Source organism: Physeter macrocephalus, chromosome 4 (genome assembly GCF_002837175.3).
Source record: "Physeter macrocephalus isolate SW-GA chromosome 4, ASM283717v5, whole genome shotgun sequence".
NCBI classification, from domain to species: Eukaryota; Metazoa; Chordata; class Mammalia; order Artiodactyla; family Physeteridae; genus Physeter; species Physeter macrocephalus.
In genome coordinates this window covers 81,052,817-81,076,253 of record NC_041217.1, presented here as the reverse complement: position 1 = coordinate 81,076,253, position 23,437 = coordinate 81,052,817, and the positions used below count along the sequence as shown (strand labels likewise).

The window sequence follows — 23,437 nt, the reverse complement described above, 5'->3', positions numbered from 1 at the left end:
AAGGTGATGTTTCCTGGGCTTGAGAACAGGAAGAAGAAAAGTCTGGAATGGAGCTAACGGTGGAAAAAGGGGGAGACCAGTTCAGAAAAAATCAAGTCATTTTGAGCTGGAAGAAACTGCAACAATTAGTCAAATTACCCCCATTTCACAGGTGAAAGGACAGGGCACCAAGAAAAATGGAAGAAGATGCTACTGAATGTTTACCCTCTGCCAGTTACATGTTCACGTACTTGTGTCCATTTTTAAATCTCTCCACGTTCCTGTGCAGTGGTGTTGCTAACTCCATTTCTCAGATGAGGAAACAGGCCCCAGGTGACATATCCATTGCTCAAGGTCATTCAGCAAGTTTATGGTAGCTGAGGGTCCAGAAAAGACCTGACATGGCCCAGCCCCTCACTCACAGACCCTGTGGTCTGGCCCCTGCCTACCTCTCCAGCCTCATTCCCCACCCATTCCCCGCTTGCTCTCTTCCTTTGAGCCCTTTGGAACTGCTTTTATTTCCTCAGACATGCCAAGCACCTTCCTGATTCAGGACCTGCCTCCTCAGAGGCGCTTCTTCCTCTGTCTGCTTGGCCATCTCTCCTCCCCCTCCTCACCCAGACATCAGCTGACTGATGGATGCTAAGCATAAGCGGCCCGTAAGACATCTGCGTGGAGCTGTCCAGGAGGCTGCGGGGTCCACAGGTCTGGGGGTTCCCAGGGGAAGATACAGATTTGGGATTCATTACATTTGAGGATGCTATGTCCACCATTTCCTTCCTATAGTAAAGTCTTTTCTGTTGCACCTCCAAGACTGACCCTAAGGTAAGTTACCAATATGACTGTTTCCAATGAAAAAGAATAGGAGAAAGGAGAGTGAATTTTTTTCTCAAGGTCACACACCCTGAACGAATGAAAGAATGAGCAAACAAACAGCAGCTAAGGAAAGGAGTCAGCAGCGAGTTGGTTACTTTGCTGATAACAGTGAATGGTCAGAAAAGGGATCACAGGGATGCTACCTTACCATGCCAGAGGGCAGAATGAAAAGGGCCCCGACTTTCAAGGCAGATGCACCCAGGGTGAACCTTCAAAAGTTCTTGCCACACTAGGTTTCCTCAGCCTAAAAAACAAATCATAATGCCTACCACAAAAGATTGTTTTGAGGTTTGAATAAGACTGAGAGTCTTTACACATGGCTGAAATGAAGTAGGCTTTCAACAGGGTTTTCCCTTTTTCTTTCAATGATCCAGGCCACCATCAATGCATTCACTGTAGGTGACCCTGGCTGTGTGAGAATTGGGCATAGAGTGAGTTTTTGCTGTTTCAAAGTAGAGAGAGATAGAGGTAGGGGGAAAATGTATCAGTGATTGCCTAAACAGATATTCTGTGCTAGACAGAATTTTTTTAACTGTTAGAGGTTGATTTGTTTGGAAGAATACTGAATGATCTTTTCTTTTGAAAGATATGAGGGTACCTAATACCTATATGTACTGTGTTCATTTCCAATTTCAAAGACTCTTGCAGTCTTACAAAACATCATCATTATACCCAGTTTTGACAGTTCTTCTCACAGGGCTTGAAGTCCAAAGTGGAACTCAAATATTTTGCAGACCAAGTGACCTGAATTTTGATTTAGAAAATATGGTAACCGTAACTATTGGGTTAATGAAATGGGACCTCCCCCAACTCCCAGTCACAAATTCCTCTGCGCATTTTCACTTGAGTCCTGGGATTTTTTAAAAAAATATTTATTTATTTATTTGGCTGTGTTGAGTCTTAGTTACAGCACGCAGGATCTTTCATTGTGGCACGCAGGCTCTTTGTTATGGCGCGTGGGCTCTAGAGCACGCACGCAGGCTCAGTAGTTGCAGCACACAGGCTCTCTAGTTGTGGCATGCGGGCTCCAGAGTGCGCAGGCTCAGTAGTTGCGGCACGTGGGCTTTCTAGTTGTGGCGTGCGGTCTCTAGAGCACGCGGGCTTAGTTGCCCCGCGGCACGTGGGATCTTAGTTCCCCAACCGGAGATCGAACCCGCGTCCCCTGCATTGGAAGGTGGATTCTTATCCAATGGACCACCAGGGAAGTCCCAGGTCCTGGGATTTAGATTGACTGCTATTTTTAGTTTATTTAATCAAACACTTATATAGCACTTACTATCTACTAGGCAGTTGGAAGAACTCTACAAATATGTATTCAGCAAATCCTCTCAAAAACCATATCAGGACTTCCCTGGTGGCGCAGTGGTTAAGAATCTGCCTGCCAATGCAGGGTACACAGGTTCGAGCCCTGGTCCGGGAAGATCCCACATGCTGCGGAGCAACTAAGCCCATGCACCACAAGTACTGAATCCGTGCTCTAGAGCCTGTGAGCCACAACTACTGAGCCTGCATGCCACAACTACTGAAGACTGTGCTCCTAGAGCCCGTGCTCTGCAACAAGAGAAGCCACCACAATGAGAAGCCCATGCACCGCAACGAAGAGTAGCCCCCACTGGCTGCAACTAGAGAAGCCTGCGCGCAGCAACAAAGACACAACGCAGCCAAAAAATAAATAGATAGACAGATAGACAGAAAAAAAACTTAAAAATGTATGGGAATAGCAGATGTTGGGAATGAGAAAGTCAAACCATTCTAGTCGGGAGTCAAGCACAACTCTGAAACCTAGAAGTGAAGCATAAGCTGGTCACCAAATCACTGAATGTCAGGGCTGGACAGGTCCTCAGAGGACCCTGGCCCGCCCCACATGCATCCTCATATACATGAGGAAATTGAGATGATCTGATTGAGCAAGATAGCGATGAACCCAAATCTCCAAAATGTTACATGGGAACCTAAATTTAAACCTAAGTTTTATAATGCTGTTGTTTATTAAAAATAATTTTAGATGTTCAATGGGAAATGAGACAGGGTTTCATAATTAAAGACCAAGAGAAACTAAGTTGAAAGTAAGGTCTAAGAGTTTGCACTTCTCATGTGTGATGGCAAGTAATATGTGACATGTGAAAAAGTAAGAGAGGGTAAGGGGACAAAAGAGACTCGAATGCAGGAAGGAAGAAAAGCTGGAGCGGGGTGTGTGGGGAGAAAACAAGGGGCAAACAAAGAAGTAATAAGGACACAAAATCACAGGAGCAGCTGAGAAGCCTGTGAGAACTAGCAAATGAAGCCCTGAGACAGAGACCAGATTCAGCCAACAGAGGAGCCACAGATGGGCCAGGTGTGACCTAAAAGAGAGCGGTGGAGACTGCAGTTCTAGTGAGGTTGGCTCGCCTAGGGAGAGGCTCCTCAGCACCTATCCACGTGGACACGTGCAAACTGCCAGATCTTCTAAGTTTCCAAGAAATGCTGGACGTTCAAATTTTATGTGAACACAAAAATCAAATTTTATGGAATTAGCTGGCAATTAATTCCAATCTGAGTGGAGGGGTATCGCCTAGTCAGGCCAGCCCCATGAGGACAAAGACAGGGTTGTTCTCCATCTTTGCTGCCTCCCCACTGCCCGGCACATGAAGGACATTCCATAAATATTTGTTGAGTGAATTAACTAAACTGATTTAAATACAACTTAAATGTAAAAGGCAGGGATTCCTGACAGAATTACAATATTTGATAGTCACCCCAAACCCTGAGCTTTGCAATACCTCAAATTGCTGTGGAAACTGGTTGAAGAACCATGATTCAGCAAGGAGAGGTGGAGACGTTGAACTGAAGCTGCAGAATAAATGGCCTGGGACCCCTCGTATGCAGTCAGAAGAGAACTCTTTCCTTCTCACTGACTGCCTCCAGAACCAAAGCAAGACTGGAGGGTAGCTAGCTCCCCACTCCCCATCCCCTTCAGGTTTAGCTAGGTTTCACCTACCACATGTTGTGGGCTTCAGGGCACTGCACCAGATAAGCTTACACCCACTCAGGATATCAGCCCTTCATCAATGTTAACACCCTGTCTGAGGTTTGAGGAGATGCAATTTTTTCACTGATGCCATTGCTGAGAGACGAGCTAACCACTCTTCTGGGATTCGGAGGAAAGGTTTTTCTGGAGATTTTTCTTAGAAGTGAACAATGTGATTTTAAAATACTTCCTTCTCTTCCTAAAATTTCTTCAAGGTTCCACATGGCTGCAGATTTTAGCAGTTGAGGCAAAACTTCATTTGATGAAAAGAAAAAAAAATCCCCTGAAAGTTTCAGTACCCAAATACATAAACCTTGGTATTTCCCCCTGTGTGTATGACACCACAACGACAATTCGGTTAGAGGTTCATTCAAGCTGGGAGATAGGAGGGCCTTGGGCATTTTTGTACCCAAGGGAGCAGCTGGATTTCTCCTGCAGACAGGGGCTTGTGACCATGACCTTGTTCCTCTCACTTCAGCATCACAGCACACTTTCAGTTGACACCCACTTGGGGTACTGGAGCGGTGGCTGCCTGCGAAACCAAGTCTCTGGAGACACAAACACACATGCTCACGGTACGGAGAGCAGCCACTCTCCTCACATGTCTACGTCAGTGCTGGTGTCAAACAATCTGTCCTATTAAGTCTACAAACATTCTGTTTGTCAGCCCCCATGTCCCGGTTTTGGCATACGAAATATGCTCACCAGGTACATGGATAATCAAAAGAAGAGCACACAGTCTTTTCATTCAAGGAAGTTTAGTGTAGCTCGTTTCTTTAACCTAGCTCTTAATAAATCCAATCCAAATGAGCCCTAGACCAACTCAGCCTCAATAATAATATTCAACAGCAACGGCAGCAGCACACTTCCTGAAGGCTCACTATGTGCCAGGCGCTTGTTCCAAGAGATAGATAGATGGATGCATAGATAGACAGATGGATAGGCTCATTTATTCCTCAACTTAACTCTATGAGGTAGGTCTTATTATTCATTTATTCACTCACCAAATATTTGTTGAGTACCTGCTATGACCCAGGCACTGTACTAAGCAGTTAGGATACAACACTAAACAAATCAGACAGAATCCTGCCCTCTTGGAGTTTACGTTATTGGTGAGGGTGGGGACGCAGGGCAGGGAGGAACATATTAAATGGAAAAGTATCACAGGTGATGTTAAGTGCTATTGAGAAAAATAAAGCAGTGTATTGGGGAGGATGATTAATAATGAGAAGGGAGGTTGCCGTTATATGTGAGATGGTCACAGCTGGCATGTGAGCAGGGCCCAGAAAAAACGAGGGAGTGAGCTTGAGCATATAGGGAAGAGCATTCAAAGAGTGAGAACCACTAAGTTACAGTTGAGGAAACTGGGGCTCAAAGAGGTTCAGAAGCTGACCGTGGTCACTCAGCTGGTCCAGGACAGAGCTGGTGTCCAGACACAGGTGACCAGCTCCAAAGCCTGCACTGTTAGCCACAATGCAAGATGCCTTGGTTCTTCCTTGTCAATTCCACCTGCATCCAGTCCCAGTCAGTGATTTCTGTTTCCATGAGTGCTAAAGGCAGAAATCTACTGGTCTCAGATATGCCACCATGGCTTCCCTGTCTTCATCTACTTCAGGCTGAAACTGCAGCCCCCTGACTCCCAACAAACAATAAACCCCCTGGTCCCCCAATCCCAGAAACTCCACAGAACTCGCCTCACATATGCTCTCAGTTGTCAAGCTATTCCTTGTCTCCTGGATGAGTGCATCCAGAATTAAGATGTTTGTTCTTTTTTTTTTTTTTTTTTTTTGTGGTACGCGGGCCTCTCACTGTTGTGGCCTCTCCCGTTGCGGAGCACAGGCTCCGGACGCGCAGGCTCAGCGACCGTGGCTCACGGGCCCAGCCGCTCCGCGGCATGTGGGATCTTCCCAGACCGGGGCGCGAACCGGCGTCCCCTGCATCGGCAGGCGGATTCTCAACCACTGTGCCACCAGGGAAGCCCCAAGATGTTTGTTCTTTAAATCAACTTCCTTTTGAACTTCCCTGTTTCCTGTCATGCTAAAAGACTTGCCTTTTTAACCCCTTATTCTTGCACTTAAAAATCCTTCTTTCACAAGACATTTCCCTCTCAATCTATGCAGTTCGATTCAGTAGCCACTAGCCAATATGGCTCGTGAGCCCAGGCCACGTGGTTAGTCCGAATTGAGATGTGTTGTTAGGATAAGATACACACCATACTTTGAAGGTCAAGTATGAAAAGGGGAATGTAAAATCTCTCATTAACATTTTCTATATCAACTACATGTTGAAATGAAAATACTGTGGGTATATTAGGTTAAATAAAATATATTATTAAAATTAACTTTACCTGTTTCACATTATATTTTTATTTAACAGCACTACTCTGGCCGGCTCTTTCAAGATACCCACATCACATCGCGCTCAAAAGCCGCATTTGCCTTTGACTGTTCTTGTCTTAGATAGGATATATCTGAGACCTACAGCATGCTTTGGAGAATAAGGTTCTTACTAGAGCTATTTAATACTCTGCAAGTTTTTTAAAATCTATTCTCCAAAGTCTGATTAAAGGTATTTCAATATGCTATTGATCATTTCATTAAAAATTTCTTTATAATCCCTATTATTTTCTAGTTACTCAGTTCATAGTTGAGAAACTCTATTACAACTAATTTATGATGACATAGCCTTATTAGCTTCTTATTAATATGAATTTCTTATTATTTTCTGAATGTGTACAGTAAACATTTTTTTTTCTAGTTTTTAACTGTTACATGGGAAAAACATTCAGAAACTACAGACCAGAGAGGCTGATGGAAATTCAGACACTGTTCTTAACAGACATTCAGGGGAACATTACGAAAGTGAAGGTCACTAGGAACCAAAATGGGTTCATTTCCTCAGAACAAGCCTATCAAAATAATTTGGTTCCCTGAGATGGATACTTGCTAAACAGAATAGATCAAGGTCACAAAGGATAGAACCCTGAACTAATAACTTTCAAATGGGGGCAGAGAGCAGACATGATTTCTTACAGTGATTCTGGGCAAGAGGTCCCCTCACTTTCACTGGTTTCATTTTGAGCCCCAGAGTCCTTGGGCTAAGAGCTCATCAGCACAGGCACTAGCAGCATGGAGAAGGAGAAGGCCAATGCGCACAAGGGAAAGGGACTGAAAACAAGAAAACAAAGAGGCCAAAGGAGAGACTCCCATGCCCATAAAGTAGCTAAAAGACATTTTCCTTCGAGTCTGGGAGATGGGCACTGAAACTTATCTCCAAAGAGGAACTGCTAAAATGTTTTCCACACCTTTTGGGGGATGGTATCACTATTTTAGTCACACTTCATATTAAAACTTGGTCTGAGCAAATGGAAAAGGCTGCATCCAGGTTTCACCTTCAATCCTGAGATGGAAGTTTTTATCTGTGACTGCAGAATCTAAGGTGCTGTGTGCCCTTAAGTAAAAACTTCAAAAAGCCTTCTGTACTCAAGAGAAAACAACATGAGAAGAAATCAAAAGACAGAAAACTTGTGCAAACAAGGGCTGATGTATGCTGGCAAACTTTCTGCTTTTAAAGAGAGAAAGCAATGCCTACCATCAAAGCCTATATGAATTAAAAAACATTAGAGTGAGACATGCTGGGACCCAGCCCCACCCCCCAGCAGGCCAGCAGCTTCCATACCAGGTGGGGCTGGCAGCCAGTGGAGTCAGGGGAGTCAGTGGAGTCAGCTGCCCACAGTACTTGGCTCTGCCACATCAGAAAAGTGCATGCAGCCCATACAGGGGGCACCCTAGAGCATATAACTCTAGTCACCAAAGGGGAAGGGGAGAGTCCTGCCGGGCCCCACAGGACATCTCTTACATAAGGCCACTTCTCCAAGACCAGGAAACGTAACCAACCTACACGCTACATAGAAATAAACATAGAGAATTAGACAAAATGAGGAGACAGAAATATATAACAAACAAAGGAACAAGACAAACCCCCAAAGAATAACTAAGTGAGTGGAGATAAGCAATCTAACCAATAAAGACTTCAGGTAATTATCATAAAGATGCTCAGTGAACTCAAGAGAAGAATGAATGAACACTGTGAGAAGTTCAACAAAGAGTTAGAAGATATAAAGAAGACTCAAACAGCTGAAGAATACAATAACTGAAATTTAAAAAATACACTAGAAGGAATCAACAGTAGATTAGCTGACACAGAGGAATGCATCAGTGAACTGGAAGACAGAATAGTGAAATTCACCCAAGCTGAACAGAAAAAAAAAAGAACTTTAACAAGTAAGGATAGGGCTTCCCTGGTGGCGCAGTGGTTGAGGGTCCGCCTGCTCATGCAGGGGACGTGGGTTTGTGCCCCGGTCCGGGAGGATCCCACATACCGCGGAGCGGCTGGGCCCAAGCTGAACAGAAAAAAAAAAGAACTTTAACAAGTAAGGATAGGGCTTCCCTGGTGGCGCAGTGGTTGAGGGTCCGCCTGCTCATGCAGGGGACGTGGGTTTGTGCCCCGGTCCGGGAGGATCCCACATACCGCGGAGCGGCTGGGCCCGTGAGCCATGGCCGCTGGGCCTGCGCGTCCGGAGCCTGTGCTCCGTGGCAGGAGAGGCCACAAGGGTGAGAGGCCCACATACCTCAAAAAAAAAAAAAAGTAAGGATAGTTTAAGAGACCTCTGAGACAACAACAAGCATACTAACATTCACATTATAGGGGTCCCAGAAGGAGAAGAGAAAGATAAAGGGACAGAAAACTTATTTGAACTGATAACAGCTAAAAACTTCCCTAACCTGAGAAAGGAAACAGACATCCAAGTTTAGGAAGTACAGAAAGTCCCAAACAAGATGAACCCAAAGAGGTCACACCAAGACACAATGCAATTAAAACAGCAAAAAATAAAGATAAAAAGAGAATCTTAAAAGCAGTAAGGGAAAAGCAACCAGTACACACAAAGGAACTCACATAAGACTTTCAGCTGACTTTTCAGCAGAATCTTTGCAGGCCAGAAAGGAGTATCATGATGTACTTAAAGTGATGAAAGGAAAAAAACTTAAAACCAAGAATATTCTACCCAGAAAGGCTATCATTCAGATATGAAGGAGACAAGCAAAAGCTAAAAGAGTTCAGTGTCACTAAACCAGCTTTACAAGGAATGTTAAAGGGACTTCTCTAAGCAGAAAAGACCACAACTTGAAATATGAAAACTAAAAAAGGAAAAATCTCATTGGTAAAGGCAAACATACAGTAAAGGTCAACCACATAAAAAGCTAGTAGGAAGGTTAAAAGACAAAAGCAATAAAATCATCTATATCTACAGTAAAAAGTTAAGGAATACACAAAATAAAAAGATATAAAATATGACATCAAAAACATTAAATGTGAGGGTGGGGTGGGCAGCAAAAACACAGAGTTGTTATAATGTGTTCAAACTTAAGAGATCATCAACTTAAAATAATCTCATAAAATTGACTCATTATATAGTTATATATGAACCTCATGGGAACCAAAAACCTATGATAGATACATACACAAAAAAGAGAAAAGAATCAAAACATAACACTAAAGATAGTCATCAAATCACAAGAAAAGAGAGCAAAAGGAGAAAAAAGGAACAAAAAAGAATCGTAAAAACAACCAGAAAACAATTAACAAAATGGCAATAAGTACACACCTATCAATAATTACTTTCAATGAATGGACTAAATGTTCCAACCAAAAGACATAGAGTGGCTGAATGGATTAAAAAAAACAAAAAAAACAAAAAAAAAAAACAAGACCCATCTATATGCTGCCTATAAGAGAATCACTTCAGATCTAAAGACATAGACTAAAAGCGAGTGGACCGAAAAAGGTATTCATGCAAATAGAAATAAAAAGAAAGCTGGGGAAGCAATACTTACATCAGACAAAACAGACTTTAAAATAAAGACTGTGGGGCTTCCCTGGTAGCACAGTAGTTAAGAATCTGCCTGCCAATGCAAGGGACATGGGTTCAAGCCGTGGCCCGGGAAGATCCCACATGCCGTGGAGCAACTAAGCCCGAGAGCCACAACTACTGAGCCTGAGCTCTAGAGCCCGCGAGCCACAACTACTGAAGCCTGCGTGCCTAGAGCCTGTGCTCCGCAACAAGAGAAGCCATGACAATGAGAAGCCCTCTCACTACAACGAAGAGTAGCCCCCACTCATCGCAACTAGAGAAAGCCCACACGTGGCAACGAAGACCCAACACAGCCCCCACTCATCGCAACTAGAGAAAGCCCACATGCAGCAACGAAGACCCAACACAGCCAAAAATAAATAAATAAATTAATTAATTAAAAAATAAAACAAAGACTGTAACAAGAGACAAAGAAAGAGATTAAATGATGATAAAGGGACCAATCCAACAAGAAGATAAAACAATTGTAAATATATATGCACCCAACATAGGAACACTTAAATACATAATGCAAATATTAACAAACATAATGGGAAAAATTGACAGTAACACAATAATATTAGGGGACTTTAATGTCCCACTTACATCAATGGACAGATCATCCAGACAGGAAATCAATTGGGAAACATTGGCCTTAAATGATACATGAGACCAGATGACCCTAATAGATAGATATAGAACATTACATCCAAAAGCAGTAGAATACACATTCTTTTCAAGTACACATAGAACATTCTCCAGGACAGATAACATGCTGGGCCACAAAACAAGTCTCAATAAATTTAAGAAGACTAAAATCACATGATGCATCTTTTCCAACCACAGTGCTATAAGACTAGAAATCAACATAGGTAGTATGCTTTTTTTACAACCATCTTAGTAATATTTTTTTGGATCTACCTCCTCAGGCAAGGGAAACAAAAGCAAAAATAAATAAATGAGACTATATCAAACTAAAAAGCTTCTGCACAGGTAAGGAAACTATCAACAAAATGAAACAGCAGCCTGCCGAATGGGAGAAGCTATTTGCAAATGATATATCTGATAAGGGGTTAATATCCAAAATATACAAAGAACTCATACAACTCAATAGTAAAAACAACAACAACAAAAAAACCTGATTAGAAAATAGGAAGGGGACCTGAAAACACATTGTCCAAAGAAGCCACAGAGATGGCCAACAGGCACATGAAAAGATGCTTAGCATCACTAATCATCAGGGAAATGCAAATCAAAACCACAATGAGATGCCACCTCACACTTGTCAGAATGGCTATCATCAAAAAAGACAACAAATAACAAGTGTTGGCAAGGATGCGGAGAAAAGGGAACCCTCATGCATTGTTGGTGGGAACATAAATGGTTGCAGCCACTATGGAAAACAGTATGGCAGTTCCTAAAAAAATTAATAGAAACTATCATATGATCCAGCAATTTCACTGCCATATGATCCAGCAAATTCACTTCTGTGTACCTGAAGAAAACAAAAACACTAACTGGAAAAAAACATATGCACACCAATATTCATTGCAGCATTATTTACAATAGCCAAGATATGGACACAACCTATGTGTCTATTGATAGGTGAATGAATAAAGAAGATGTGGTATTTATATACAATGAAATATTACTCACCCATAAAAAATGAAATCTTGCCTTTTACAACATGGATGGATATAGAAAGTATTGTGCTAAGTAAAATCAGTGAGACAGAGAAAGACCAATACCATATGATTTCACTTATATGTGGAATCTAAAAAACAAAACAAACAAACATCCAAAAGAGAAATAGACTCATAGATACAGAGAATAAACTGGTGGTTACCAGAGGGAAGATGGATAGAGGGGGTGAGTGAAATAGGTGAGGGAGATTAAGAGGTACAAACTTCCAGTTATAAAACAAATAAGTCATGGAGATGTAATGTATAGCATAGGGAATATAGTCAATAATATTGTAATAACTTTCTATGGTGACAGGTGGTAACTAGACTTATTGTGACCATTTTGTAATGTAAAAAAATATTGAATCACTATGTTTACACCTGAAACTAATGTATCGATAATACTGTAAGTCAATTTAAAAAGGGAAAAAACAAATAACAATAATAAAGTGTACAATTCAATTTTTTAAAATTACAGTAAAAAGATGGCAATAAAACAAATTCTTAGATCTAGTTTTTTAAAAGTAGTTGTAAGTCTTTTTCAAAATTCCTAAAAGATACCTGTCAAAAATAAACAAAAACAGCAACAAGTGCAAAAATGTGAAATTTCATTAGATCCTGGTATTTAAAAAAAGACATCCTTGTGACAACTGGAGGAATTTGAATAAGGGTAGAAGTTAAGTGATATTATGAGATTACTGTTAATTTTTATAAATATTATGTTATTGGGCTTATGCCAAAGCATTTAGGAGTGAAGTGTGGATGTATAAAGAAAGTATAATTATGGCAAAATGTTAATAAATGAATACATAAATAAACCCCCATTCTGAATTCTATGGCCCGAAGAAGGTTCCCGCACCCCTCTACTGTAGATTACGAAATTGAATACAATCTATGTGATTGGTAATTTGCTGTCTTATATAATTTCACATGCTTTAGCAAAATTACGTTGGGCAATATATATGCTATATATAAGAGATTAACTATGGCTGCACCAATCAACAGAAAGTTGCTTACCTATTCTTGGGTTGGGAATACATAGACTTTGAGTCAAATAGACCTAAGTGCTAGCAGGTTCTACCACTTATTTGTTGTGTGAACTTGGACAAGGTACTTAACCTACCTCAACTTTGTTCTCCTCAACAGTCTTTACCTTATAAAACTGGTGTGACAATTAAATGAAAACAACAATCTAAAACTCTAAGCACAGCACTTGTCACAGAGCATGTGCTTAATGCATGGCAACTATTATATACACCCCATTATAATACTGGATCTAGTTTTTTGAGAGGAAAACACAACACTATTTTGATTTGGATTACCTTTCATAAATAAAACCTCACAGGCTCTCTGAATCTTAATTAAGCAAAGCATATGAACAAGTCTCACATAATAATGTGAGATAATAATAATTTAAAATGGGGAAATGTTTGACCAATACTTTATCATCTAATGTCCAAATTTAACAATTTGTATTGTTAACAATATTAAAATAAATCAATGAAAGAAACTTTATATGAAGTAGTATATGACTTGGTTCCTGCGTACAAGGATCTAAAATCTAGTTGGAGAGACAACTGGCAAGATAAAGGATCCATAAAAGGTCAACCACAGCAGAATAAGGCAGGCTCTGCTAATGAGAGCTAACTAATACAACAGTTCCTATTTTTGAGCTTGCTACTTGCCCAGCACTACCTAGGTCCTGTCCACGTTACCCCAGTGATGTAAACCAGTGCCGAATCCTGCCAGCCCTACCTTCAAAACACACCCTGCTATCTCCAATTCCTCACCCCAAGCCCAGTCATTTCTTACCCACCCCCACTCAGTCATTGTTCCCGCAGCCTCCTAACTGGTCTCCCTGCTTCTCTTTTTTCATCAGCAAGGACTATCCTCCACCCAGCATCCAGAATCATTCATTTAAACACTCAACTCATCACAATTTCACTCCCATTCATAACTCTCTGAGACTTCCTATTTCACTGGGAATAAAAAAAAGTTAGTCTTTAAAAGAGCCACAGGGACTTCCCTGGTGGTGCAGTGGTTAAGAATCCGCCTGCCAATGCAGGGGACACGGGTTCGAGCCCTGGTACGGGAAGATCCCACATGCCGCAAAGCAACTAAGCCGGTGCGCCACAACTACTGAGCCTGCGGAGCTCTAGAGCCCACGAGCCACAACTACTGAGCCCAGGTGCCTAGAGCCTATGCTCTGAAACAAGAGAAGCCACCGCAATGAGAAGCCCGTGCACCACAACAAAGAGTAGCCCCCCACTCTCTGCAACTAGAGAAAGCCCATGCATAGCAACGAAGAGCCAACGCAGCAAAAAATAAATAAATTTATTTAAAAAAAAAAAAAGGGCCCACAAAACTTTATTTCTAGGGTCCAGCCCTGACTTGACTACTTGTACAACTTCATTTCCTATTTACTCTCCAGCACAGTGCTCTCCTCGAAGTTCTTTAAATGGTTGAAGCCTATCTCAGGGTTTTTGCTGCTGTCCTCTCTGTCTGGAATACTACTCTCCCAGATGGTAACCTGGCCTGCTCCATCACTTCCTTTAAAGTCTACACTCAACTCTTTCCCTTTTAAAGAGACCCTCCCCTGACCACACTATATAAAATACTAACCACCAGAGAGTGACAATGAAATATCATACCTCCACCCCATGGAGCACTATGCAGCTGTAAAAAAAAAAATGAGGATGATCTCTATGAACTGATATGGAATGATTTTCCAGACATATGGTTAATTGACAAAAACAAGGTACAAAAGAGTACACAGAGTATGTTACCTGTTGTTTAAAAAAGGGAGTTAGAGGGGCTTCCCTGGTGGCGCAGTGGTTGAGAGTCCGCCTGCCGATGCAGGGGACACGGGTTTGTGCCCTGGTCCGGGAGGATCCCACATGCTGCGGAGCGGCTGGGCCCATGAGCCATGGCCGCTGAGCCTGCGCGTCCAGAGCCTGTGCTCCGTAACGGGAGAGGCCACAGCAGTGAGAGGCCCACGTACCACAAAAAAAAAAAAAAAGGGAGTTAGAAATAAACATATGTATCTGTTTATAACTGCAAAAAGAAACAGAAAGATAAAACTGAAACAAATTATATGTTATAGGGGGAGAGGAAGGGGGGGAGTAGAATTTCTGAGCATATTTTTTTACGGTCATCCCTCAGTATCCACAGGGAATTGGTTCCAGGATCCCAGTGGATACCAAAATCTGAGGATGAGCAAATCCTTCATATAAAATGGCATAATATTTGCATATAACCTATGCACATCCTCTCATATAATTTAAATCATCTCCAGATTATTTATAATACCTAATAAAATGTAAATGCTATTTAAATAGTTGCCAGAATGTGGCAAATTCAAGTTTTGCTTTCTGGGACTTTCTGGAATTTTTTTTTTTCCTGAATATTTTTAATCTGCAGCTGGTTGAATCTGCAAATATGGAAGGCCAGCTGTATATGGTTTTGATTTGAACCATGTTAATAGTTTACATATTTAAAAGTTAAATCAAGGTGGGGGAAACCCTAAAACTGAATAGAAAGAGAAACAAATTAATGCAACTATGTATCACTTTGATAACATAACCACACAGAAGAAAAATTCAAATAACTTGAAAATACAGTGTTCTATACATATTTAGTGGGATATATGAAAGCATAAAAAGAACTGCTAAGAAATCTTGAACTGTATTTAGTAAAGTTTGTGCTTGGGAGTAGTATTGGCATAGCAATTATGGAATTAGTTTGTGTTTAATGTAGATGAGGAAAATATACTAATGCTACTAAGAATAGAGTTCTCGCCATGGGGAAGGGAGGTACTAATATGGAACGGAGGAAAAGGAAGAACTGAATTGTTGGATTAGCCTTTGCGGTAACAAGATAAATGCCTGACTTTGTGAAAACTATTTCCTAGCACTGAAAACTGACAGGGCCTAGAAGCTATGGCTCCAAGAGTCTTGAGCACACCTAGCACCCAGGTCTTAATTTCTGAATACCATCCCCCACTAAAAGGAAAAAGGAATCTAATGATTCCAAGGCTGAGTCAGGAAAAGAACAAAATGAGTCCAGAACACCCTTCTACACCAGAAAGTAAGGAAGTGCTCAAAACTGAGGGAAACATGGCAAAAGGACACTGAAACTTGGAAGGGTTCCCACTTGCCAAATACAGAATCACTGAGCATCAAAATGAAAAATGACAGAAATGCCATCTTAAATAATACACGAGTCCTTACTAGTACTAAAAAAAAAAAATTAAAAAGGGAGGTGCAGAAGCTCTTTGTTACTGAAGAATATCAATAAAGTATAAAGAAAATAGGGATAAAAAATCGCTATCTACAAACATTTTAGTGGGAAGAATCGCCACTGGGTTGTAAAACATTGGGTGAAAGATTGTTGGAAAACAGGATATTCACGCAATCTCAAAGTGTTACTTAATGAATCACGTATTACAGACATACCGATTTTATTGTGCTTTGCTTTATTGTGCTTTGTAGATATTGTGTTTTTTTACAAATTAAAGTTTTGTGACAACTCTGCACTGTCAGATGGCAGTTAGCATTTTTTAGCAATAAAGTATCTTTTAATTAAGGTATGTACTTTCTTAAGACATAATGCTATGGCACGCTTAATAGACTACAGTATAGTATAAACATCACTTTTAAACATACTAGGAAATCAAAAAACTCGTTATGACTTGCTTTATTGTGATATTTCCAGTGGTTTGGAACCGAGCATGCAAAATCTGTATTCACACACTTGTATTTTCTCCTCTACAATGGAGAAATCTGGTGGACCTCACCTTAACCAAATCATCAACATTAACATCTCCAATAATGAGACAAATGGACTGCATCTGCAGCCTGATGAGATGCACACCTGTGAGAATTCCTGCCCAGGAAGGTTTACACCGGAATCTAAGCATGTACTTCAACATCGAGGGACATTTTTATTAAAAAAAAAAACTAGTCCAGACCCCTTCAAAAAGGGCAATATCATAAAGTAGAAAAGAGAAAAAGAAAAAAAGAAGCTGGCAACAGTTTAGATTTTTAGATTTAAGGGGATTAAAGAGGAATGACTACCAAATCTGGTGTGTGATCCAAGATTGGCTTCTGGACCCTATCTGAAAACAGTATTGTATCATGCTGTATTTCCTGACTGTGATAAATGGTGCCAGGGCTTAACTGCAGACATATTATTCTTAGAAGACCTATGTTGAACTTCCCTGGTGGTCCAGTGGGTAAGACTACGCGTTCCGAATGCAAGGGGCCCAGGTTCAATCCCTGGTTGGGGAACTAGATCCCGCACGCGTGCTGCCACTAAGACCTGGCACAGCCAAAATAAATAAACAAATATTAAAAAAAAAAAAAAAGAAGACCTATGTTGAAATATTTAGGGTTAAATTGTCATAAGAACCGCAATTCTCAAATGATTTAACAACAACAACAAAAAAGTTAACTGGGTGGGTGTGGGTGTATATAGAGAGATGTAACCCAAATGTGATAAAATGTTAATAAGTGGTGGTTCAAGAAGAAAGGTGTGTAAGTGTTCACTTTACTATTTCTGCAACTATTCTAAAGATTTTAAATCTTCCAGAATTTTTAAAAATTAAAAGGAACTATTAACCACTTCCATTTCCCTTGCCTCTGCACTAGTAATCTCTATATTAGTAAATGTTCACCACCACCCAACAACTACATATTTACTGCTTTATTTCCTTACTGTCTCTCCCCCACTATAATGTAAGCTTCCCAGTGCTGACATATAGTTGATAGTTCATAAGTACATGTTGAATGACTGATGCTCACAATCATTCTATTAAGCAGATATTATTATTATCCTTTCTCTCATGTGAGTGGCGCTCTCTTTAAAGGCAAAGGTATGGAGGCACACAGAAGTAAGGTAACTTACAGAAGTTTTAACTGTGAGGGGCGGGGCCATGTCAGAGGCCAGGCATCTCTCTGGGAGCAGATACTGTTCATCACTGTTAGGCAGCTTTCCCTAGTGATGAGGTGGGCTTGGCCCCCAAAGGGCTCACTGCAGACCTACACAGTTTCCCTTAGCGCAAAGCCTATTCAGAGAAGGCGATATTCATGCTTGCGGAACGAAATGACCTCTGAATAAATAAATGAATTAGGTGGGAGAAACCAGCTAGTTCAGAGAATCTTCCTAGAGGAGGTGTGGCTTGATGGGTAAACTGGGTTTTCAGTTGAAGAGAGAGCATAGAGCAGGTAGTAGTGACCAAAGGCACATTCTGGGACCAGGGAGAGACCCAGGCCTCTGGAAGAGTTACCTTATCCCTTCAACCTCTGTATATGCCTCTCCCTCCTGCCCATAACCACCACCATATGAAACCCTCACAGCTCTTTGGGGTCTGTGATGGTACATGCCCTGGTCACCCACCTCCAATTCCTCTCAACTACAATCATTTCTCTTTACTGCTGCCAGATCGTTCTTCCTAAGTGGATGGCTCTGATCCTGTCAGGCCCAGAAAGAGGTCTCTTTTGCCTGCAGAAGAGAATCCCAACTCCCAAAGGGGACATTCAGGGCTCCCCTAGGGGGCCTCAAGCTTCCGTGGGCACTGCAACTCTCCAGTGACACTGATGACTCCCTACTGCCCCAGGTCACCCTCTACACCCTGATCCCCTGTCTTTCTTTCCTGGTCTCCTGCTCTTGGAATCTTTTCCCACATCATGGCATGTTCACATACCACCTGTCCTCGGAGGCCAGGTTCAAATACCCTCCCTTCCATGAAGTTTTTGCTTCACAAAAGATGTTGCTGTCTTCCCTCTGTACGCCCACAGCACTTTACTTTTACCTCTCTTACAACATTTACTTCTGTGCCTTACACTGTAGGTTCTTTTGAGCGTACCTCAACCCCCCATTCCGCAGGCTGTAAACCAAAGATGCATGCACCCCAAAGGCACTCAATAAACGCTGAACGCAGAGTGGAGAGGGGAGGTTCATCAGGGGTGTGGGCTAAGGGGCCGGTGGCAGGAAATTCCAAGGAAAGAAGTACTAGTTAAGGGGGTTGTTACTATGCTTCAGGGGTTTGGCTATGACTTAACTAGGGGCCTGTGTGGGGAGAGGTTGATAAGGGTGGGGAGGTAAAAAATGGAGACAAAGACAACTATTTCACGGCGCTGTCGTGACGATTTAGCTGAAGAAGCGTGAAAGGGATGAACACAGTCCTAGACACTCAAATGTTAGTCCTTTCATGTCCGGAAGGGAGGGGGAAAGGGGACCAGCCGACACGCCTTAGGAATTCTGAATTGAGGCCCTCGCCTTCCCGCCGCAGGGCAGTTCTGAACGGCCGCCCTCCGCGCGGGCGCGGGCGGACTTGGCTTTGGCCGCAGAGCGCCCACCACCAGCGCGGAGGCCGGCACGCGCGCAGACAGCGTGTTCCTTGGCCAGGGAGGCCCGCCCGAGACAAGCTCCCGGGCTGCGGAAGCAGTGAACAAAGTTCCCCTCAAGTTCTGCGCTACGGCGCCTCGGGCTGGAAGCAGTAACTTAGTCACTTGAGTCGCACTGAAAAGGCACCCCTTCCGGAGGAACACGAGCGGGAATCGGGGATCGTGGAGGTTAAGAAGGCTCCCCAGAGGGAGGAAAGAGCGCAGGGGAGGTGAACGAGACGGAGTCGCGTCCCTCTTTTTCCCAAACAGGCTTCAGAGCCTGCGGTCCACGTTTCCTGCTGACCACCCTAGGGAGACCTGTGGGTGACACGACCAGGTCCCGCGCGCGGGCTGCGTGCCCCACGCCAACCCCACCACGCCACCTTGCAGCGGCCTCGGGCCGCGCCCGTCCACCCGGCCCCGGAGCCCTGGGGCCACTGACACCCCGCGCTGCCGGTCCCCGCGGGCTCCCGGGGGAGGCCTCCACTCACCCAACCGGAGCAACAGGCAGACCACTCCGAGGGCCCCCACGGCCCACCCCGGGGCGCTCCCCGCGGCCATAGCAGACTGGCCAGCTTCCGCTACAGGGACCCAGCCGGGCGTCGCCTCGGCCTGCGTGAGGGACAGAGAGAGAGAGAGAGAGCCCGCCCCCCCGGTGCGCCCCGCCCCGCGCGTCCCGCCAGGCCCCGGATGAAGTCTTGGCTCGCGTCTTCTCCCCCTTCCCGAGCACGCGGTCTGCGCCCCGGGTCCCTCCTGACCTTCTGCCGCCCCCCGCCCTTCTCTGTGGAGCTCTCCCCCAAAAGTGGCTTTCGTTTTCACAACCAGGTTTATCCTCGTTCCTCCCGCACCTCGCGCACTTTTCCTCGGCATTTGGAACGTGATGGAGGCGCCCCGATAGCCGGGGGTATCGGACCGTCGCTCCCCGAAAACTGCGCCCCACTCCTCTGGAGGTGACAGCAGAGCTCTGTGCCGGTTCTGAAGCGCTTTATTCCTTCAGCGCTTTCCAGCAGCCGCAGTCGCGCAGCCTCGGTTTTCCTGCCAGTCACTTCGCTACCACGACCCTGGACAAGGCAGCTTCCTCAGATATTAAGACAAAAGGAAACGGGCAACATTCTAGACGACTGCTAGACTGTGTGGGGTCCCTTGGTGCGGCCCCAATCCCCCCACCCCCAAGTGCCTGCTGCTTCTCATTCAAGGGCAGCCACCTTCTCGTTAAGACGGACCTCACCCTAACACTCCCTCACTGGGAGCTGGGATTTCCAGCCTTGGGTTTCTCCTTTCTCCGTTTCCTCTTTGTTTCACTCTTCCTCCATCTCTGTGGACTGGCCCTCAGGTGCTGCTTCTCATTCAAGGGCAGCCACCTTCTCGTTAAGACGGACCTCACCCTAACACTCCCTCACTGGGAGCTGGGATTTCCAGCCTTGGGTTTCTCCTTTCTCCGTTTCCTCTTTGTTTCACTCTTCCTCCATCTCTGTGGACTGGCCCTCAGGCTGGGGAGTCAGGGCTGTTCACTCCCTCGCCGTTTGGGCTCCCCAAACCTCTCTCCCTCGTGCTGCAGCGGGCGCTTGGAACTCCCCCATCTTATTGGCTAGTCCTCTCCCCTCAAATCCATCTGATCCCAGACTCAATTACTACTGTATTCCCAGAACCAGCTACTGGCATCAGCCTCCCGGTCAGCCCCCATTCTTTCAGACGGTGGCACCAGAATGATCCCTGCTCAGCCATTGCAGTTCAGGGAACTCTTCGTTACCATGTGAGCAGGAAACTCCTCCCATGAGCTGGACTCATGAACAGGACTCTCTGATGTCCCAACAAACACCAATATGTTTGCCAGTTGTGAAGCGGTGGAAGTGTGCTTTATTGTTGCTGTCATTACCATCATCCTCAGGTGGGGACCTCCAAACCACTCAAGACACTTGAACTGCCCTGTAAGAATTCATAAATTATTTCTTACATTAGCCATGAAATTGTAAAAGGTGTCTATATCCGTGAAATTTCTGGGACTGATGTTCTGTACCATGAGCTTAGATATTCCCTATCATCTGAGGATACTGGGAACATAAGGCAGGTACAGTGTGTAGCACAAAATGTGAGAAGATCAAGTTTCTCCTCTGCTCTGGGTTGGTAAGAACTCGGGCTAACTTGGAAAGGTAAGATGGGATCAGACCTTTAAACACTGGGGAGCCCCTAAAAGTTTTTGAGCTGGGAAGTGATGTAACAGCAAACATCTGTTGAGTACTTACTATGAGCCAAGCCCTGTGTTAAGTGCCTTACCAGCATTAATTTAATCTTATTGCTGTCCTTGTTTTTACAGATTAGGAAACTGAGGCTCTGAGAAGGTAAATGACTTGCCCAAGGACACAGAGTAAGGTGCAGAACTGGGAGTCCAACCAAGGGTAAGTCCCAAGTACCACTCTTACCCTTTCATACAGGATGGGCAGCTATACTGCTATTTGGACTGGCCAGCAAAAGCTGTCAACCCTCTCAAGAGCAGGGCTGAGGAAAGGACTGCCCAGTCACCTGGGGCTGGGAAGTATTCCCCAGGTCATGGTCTCCAGGTATAAGGTAAGGAATGGTTCAGTAGGTCTTCCTTGATTGGCTGCTTCTCTGGCCAACGAATGGTGCCAGCTCTTTCATCAAGAGAAATGCTGTGCTTCCAGCAAACATTTTTAGAAGCCCTTATATGCCTGGTCTAGCAGACTTCATTAGTCAAAAGTGGCTCAGTAAGGCTGGACCTGCAATGCATTAGGCAGATGGCCCAAAAGGCCCTATCCATATACTGAGGACTGGCCACCAAAAGGAGGGCTGGATGTATTTTACATCCTGTGACCAGTGTTGAGAGGTCCAGTTTTATCTGCTCGTCACTGTAAAGAATCATGGACTAGAAGGGAAAAAAGGAGGGCTCGTTCAGTTGCTTATGTGGCATGGATGGGCTGCTGCTCTTCCCAGCATGTCACTCTAGTTCTCTGGCTCTAGTTCTTGCCAAGCTTGGAACTACACCCAAGAAGCTTGGGAATCCTAGAAAGACAGAGCAAAACACTGATTCTAATCCTGCATACGTGAAAATCATCCTTGCCCCATGTGGAAGCGTATATTCATTTCATTTATATAAACCCTGGGCGGATTTGCACCAGGGGTGTGCGTGGGGGGGTAATCTTTATTCCATAATACTGTTTCCCTTTTTAAAATGCTCCCTGGCAAAAAGAGAGCATTTGGAAAAAATTAGGCAAAAATAATACATAAGACTTAACATGGAACCATTCTGGGTACCCAAGAGATAAACAGTCACATTTCAACTCCCGACCAAGCCAGCAGCTGCAAGAAGTTGATAAGGATGCAACAAATGGGGCTGGGGAGCTGAGGAAAGCACATATTAAAGCCTTTGAAAGGCTTGAGTTTTAAAAAGAAGAAGAAAAGGAAGTACCTCCTTCTGCTTTTTACCTCCATCTAGTTCTTTGCACATTCTGTGAATTTTAAAGAATTACAGATGGGTTCTGACTAATCACGTGTCGCTGCTATAGCTTTAAATCATTCTATCATTCTTCTCAATTTGCAGATGTGGTGAACTCCCCCCAAAACCTCCCAGCATTTGAGTTATGCAGGGAACAGAGATGGCTGTGCTCTGTGGGCTCACTGCACAGGAATGCACAGCTCCTGCACTTTCCTCCATCCTGGAAAAGGCTTGCTGAGCATTTCACTGTCAGGACAATACTACAGAGTTTGAAGAAGATGGTGTGGTCTTGCTGCCAAGACCAAGGAGAACGCTGTCCCAGGTTCCTGCTCTCCTCCTCTATCATCAGTCTCCTCTCACTGCATCCTGTCTCCGCACCTCCACCCCACTCCCACCCTAAAGAAAGCTAGATTCTGAACTGGCCTGTCAGGCCTCCAGGGCTGTGTGTTGAGCGGTGCACGACTCTGGCCTTGACAGGGTAGATGTGTATGTATGTATGTATGTATGTGTGATATACATACATTTTCAGCAGCTGAGAGTAAAGTGTCTTGAGAAAGGGGTGGTTTTTATCAGTTGTACAAAGGTGCCACTTGCGCTGGGGGTGAGGCGTGATAATAGAAGCTGCAATTCACAAACCCTGAGTTTAGCAAGCCAAAGTCAGGGGCAGGACTCCAGGCCCCCAGGGCACAGCTCCGTAGACAGAGTGGCTGATTAGTGAGGAGAAAGAAGGACAGTGGACTCTAGTCAATGTAAACAGCCATATTTTCAACATAATTTACTACAGGTCTCTGAAGTGTATATAAAACATTTTAGTGCAACATCTTACAAATAGTTTTCCTTTAAAAAAACAAACAAACAAAAACAAATCAACAGCTCTCTACATCATGCATGGGTAGTTTGCCTACCCTACCTCTTTTTTTTCTTCTTCAAAAGTTAACGCAGAGAAACCATTGTTTGAAAAGAATATGAAAACTTGCTACAGAAACACCCTGGGGAAAGAGGGTGTGGTCATATCCATGTCCTGGAACGGGCCTAGCACAGTGTCGTTTTTCATTAATGCAACATCGTAGATGTAGATAAGTCAAGAGAGCAGTCGGCAGTTTTCCTCTGCGTGTCTCTCCTGTAGGCAACTTGCAGTGAGGTTTC

At 43.8% G+C, this 23,437-nt stretch overlaps 1 protein-coding gene across 1 annotated transcript in view; it reads right to left on the bottom strand.

Annotated features, from left to right (window-relative positions):
- CD58 (CD58 molecule) overlaps window positions 1–19,468 on the bottom strand; it is a 40,510-nt gene extending 21,042 nt beyond the window's left edge. The window contains exon 1 of the mRNA XM_055084372.1: window positions 19,332–19,468. Within this exon, the coding sequence (XP_054940347.1) occupies window positions 19,332–19,401 (70 nt within the window). The 5' untranslated portion in view covers window positions 19,402–19,468. The remainder of the gene's footprint in view (window positions 1–19,331) is intronic.
- Window positions 19,469–23,437: the final 3,969 nt, after the last annotated feature.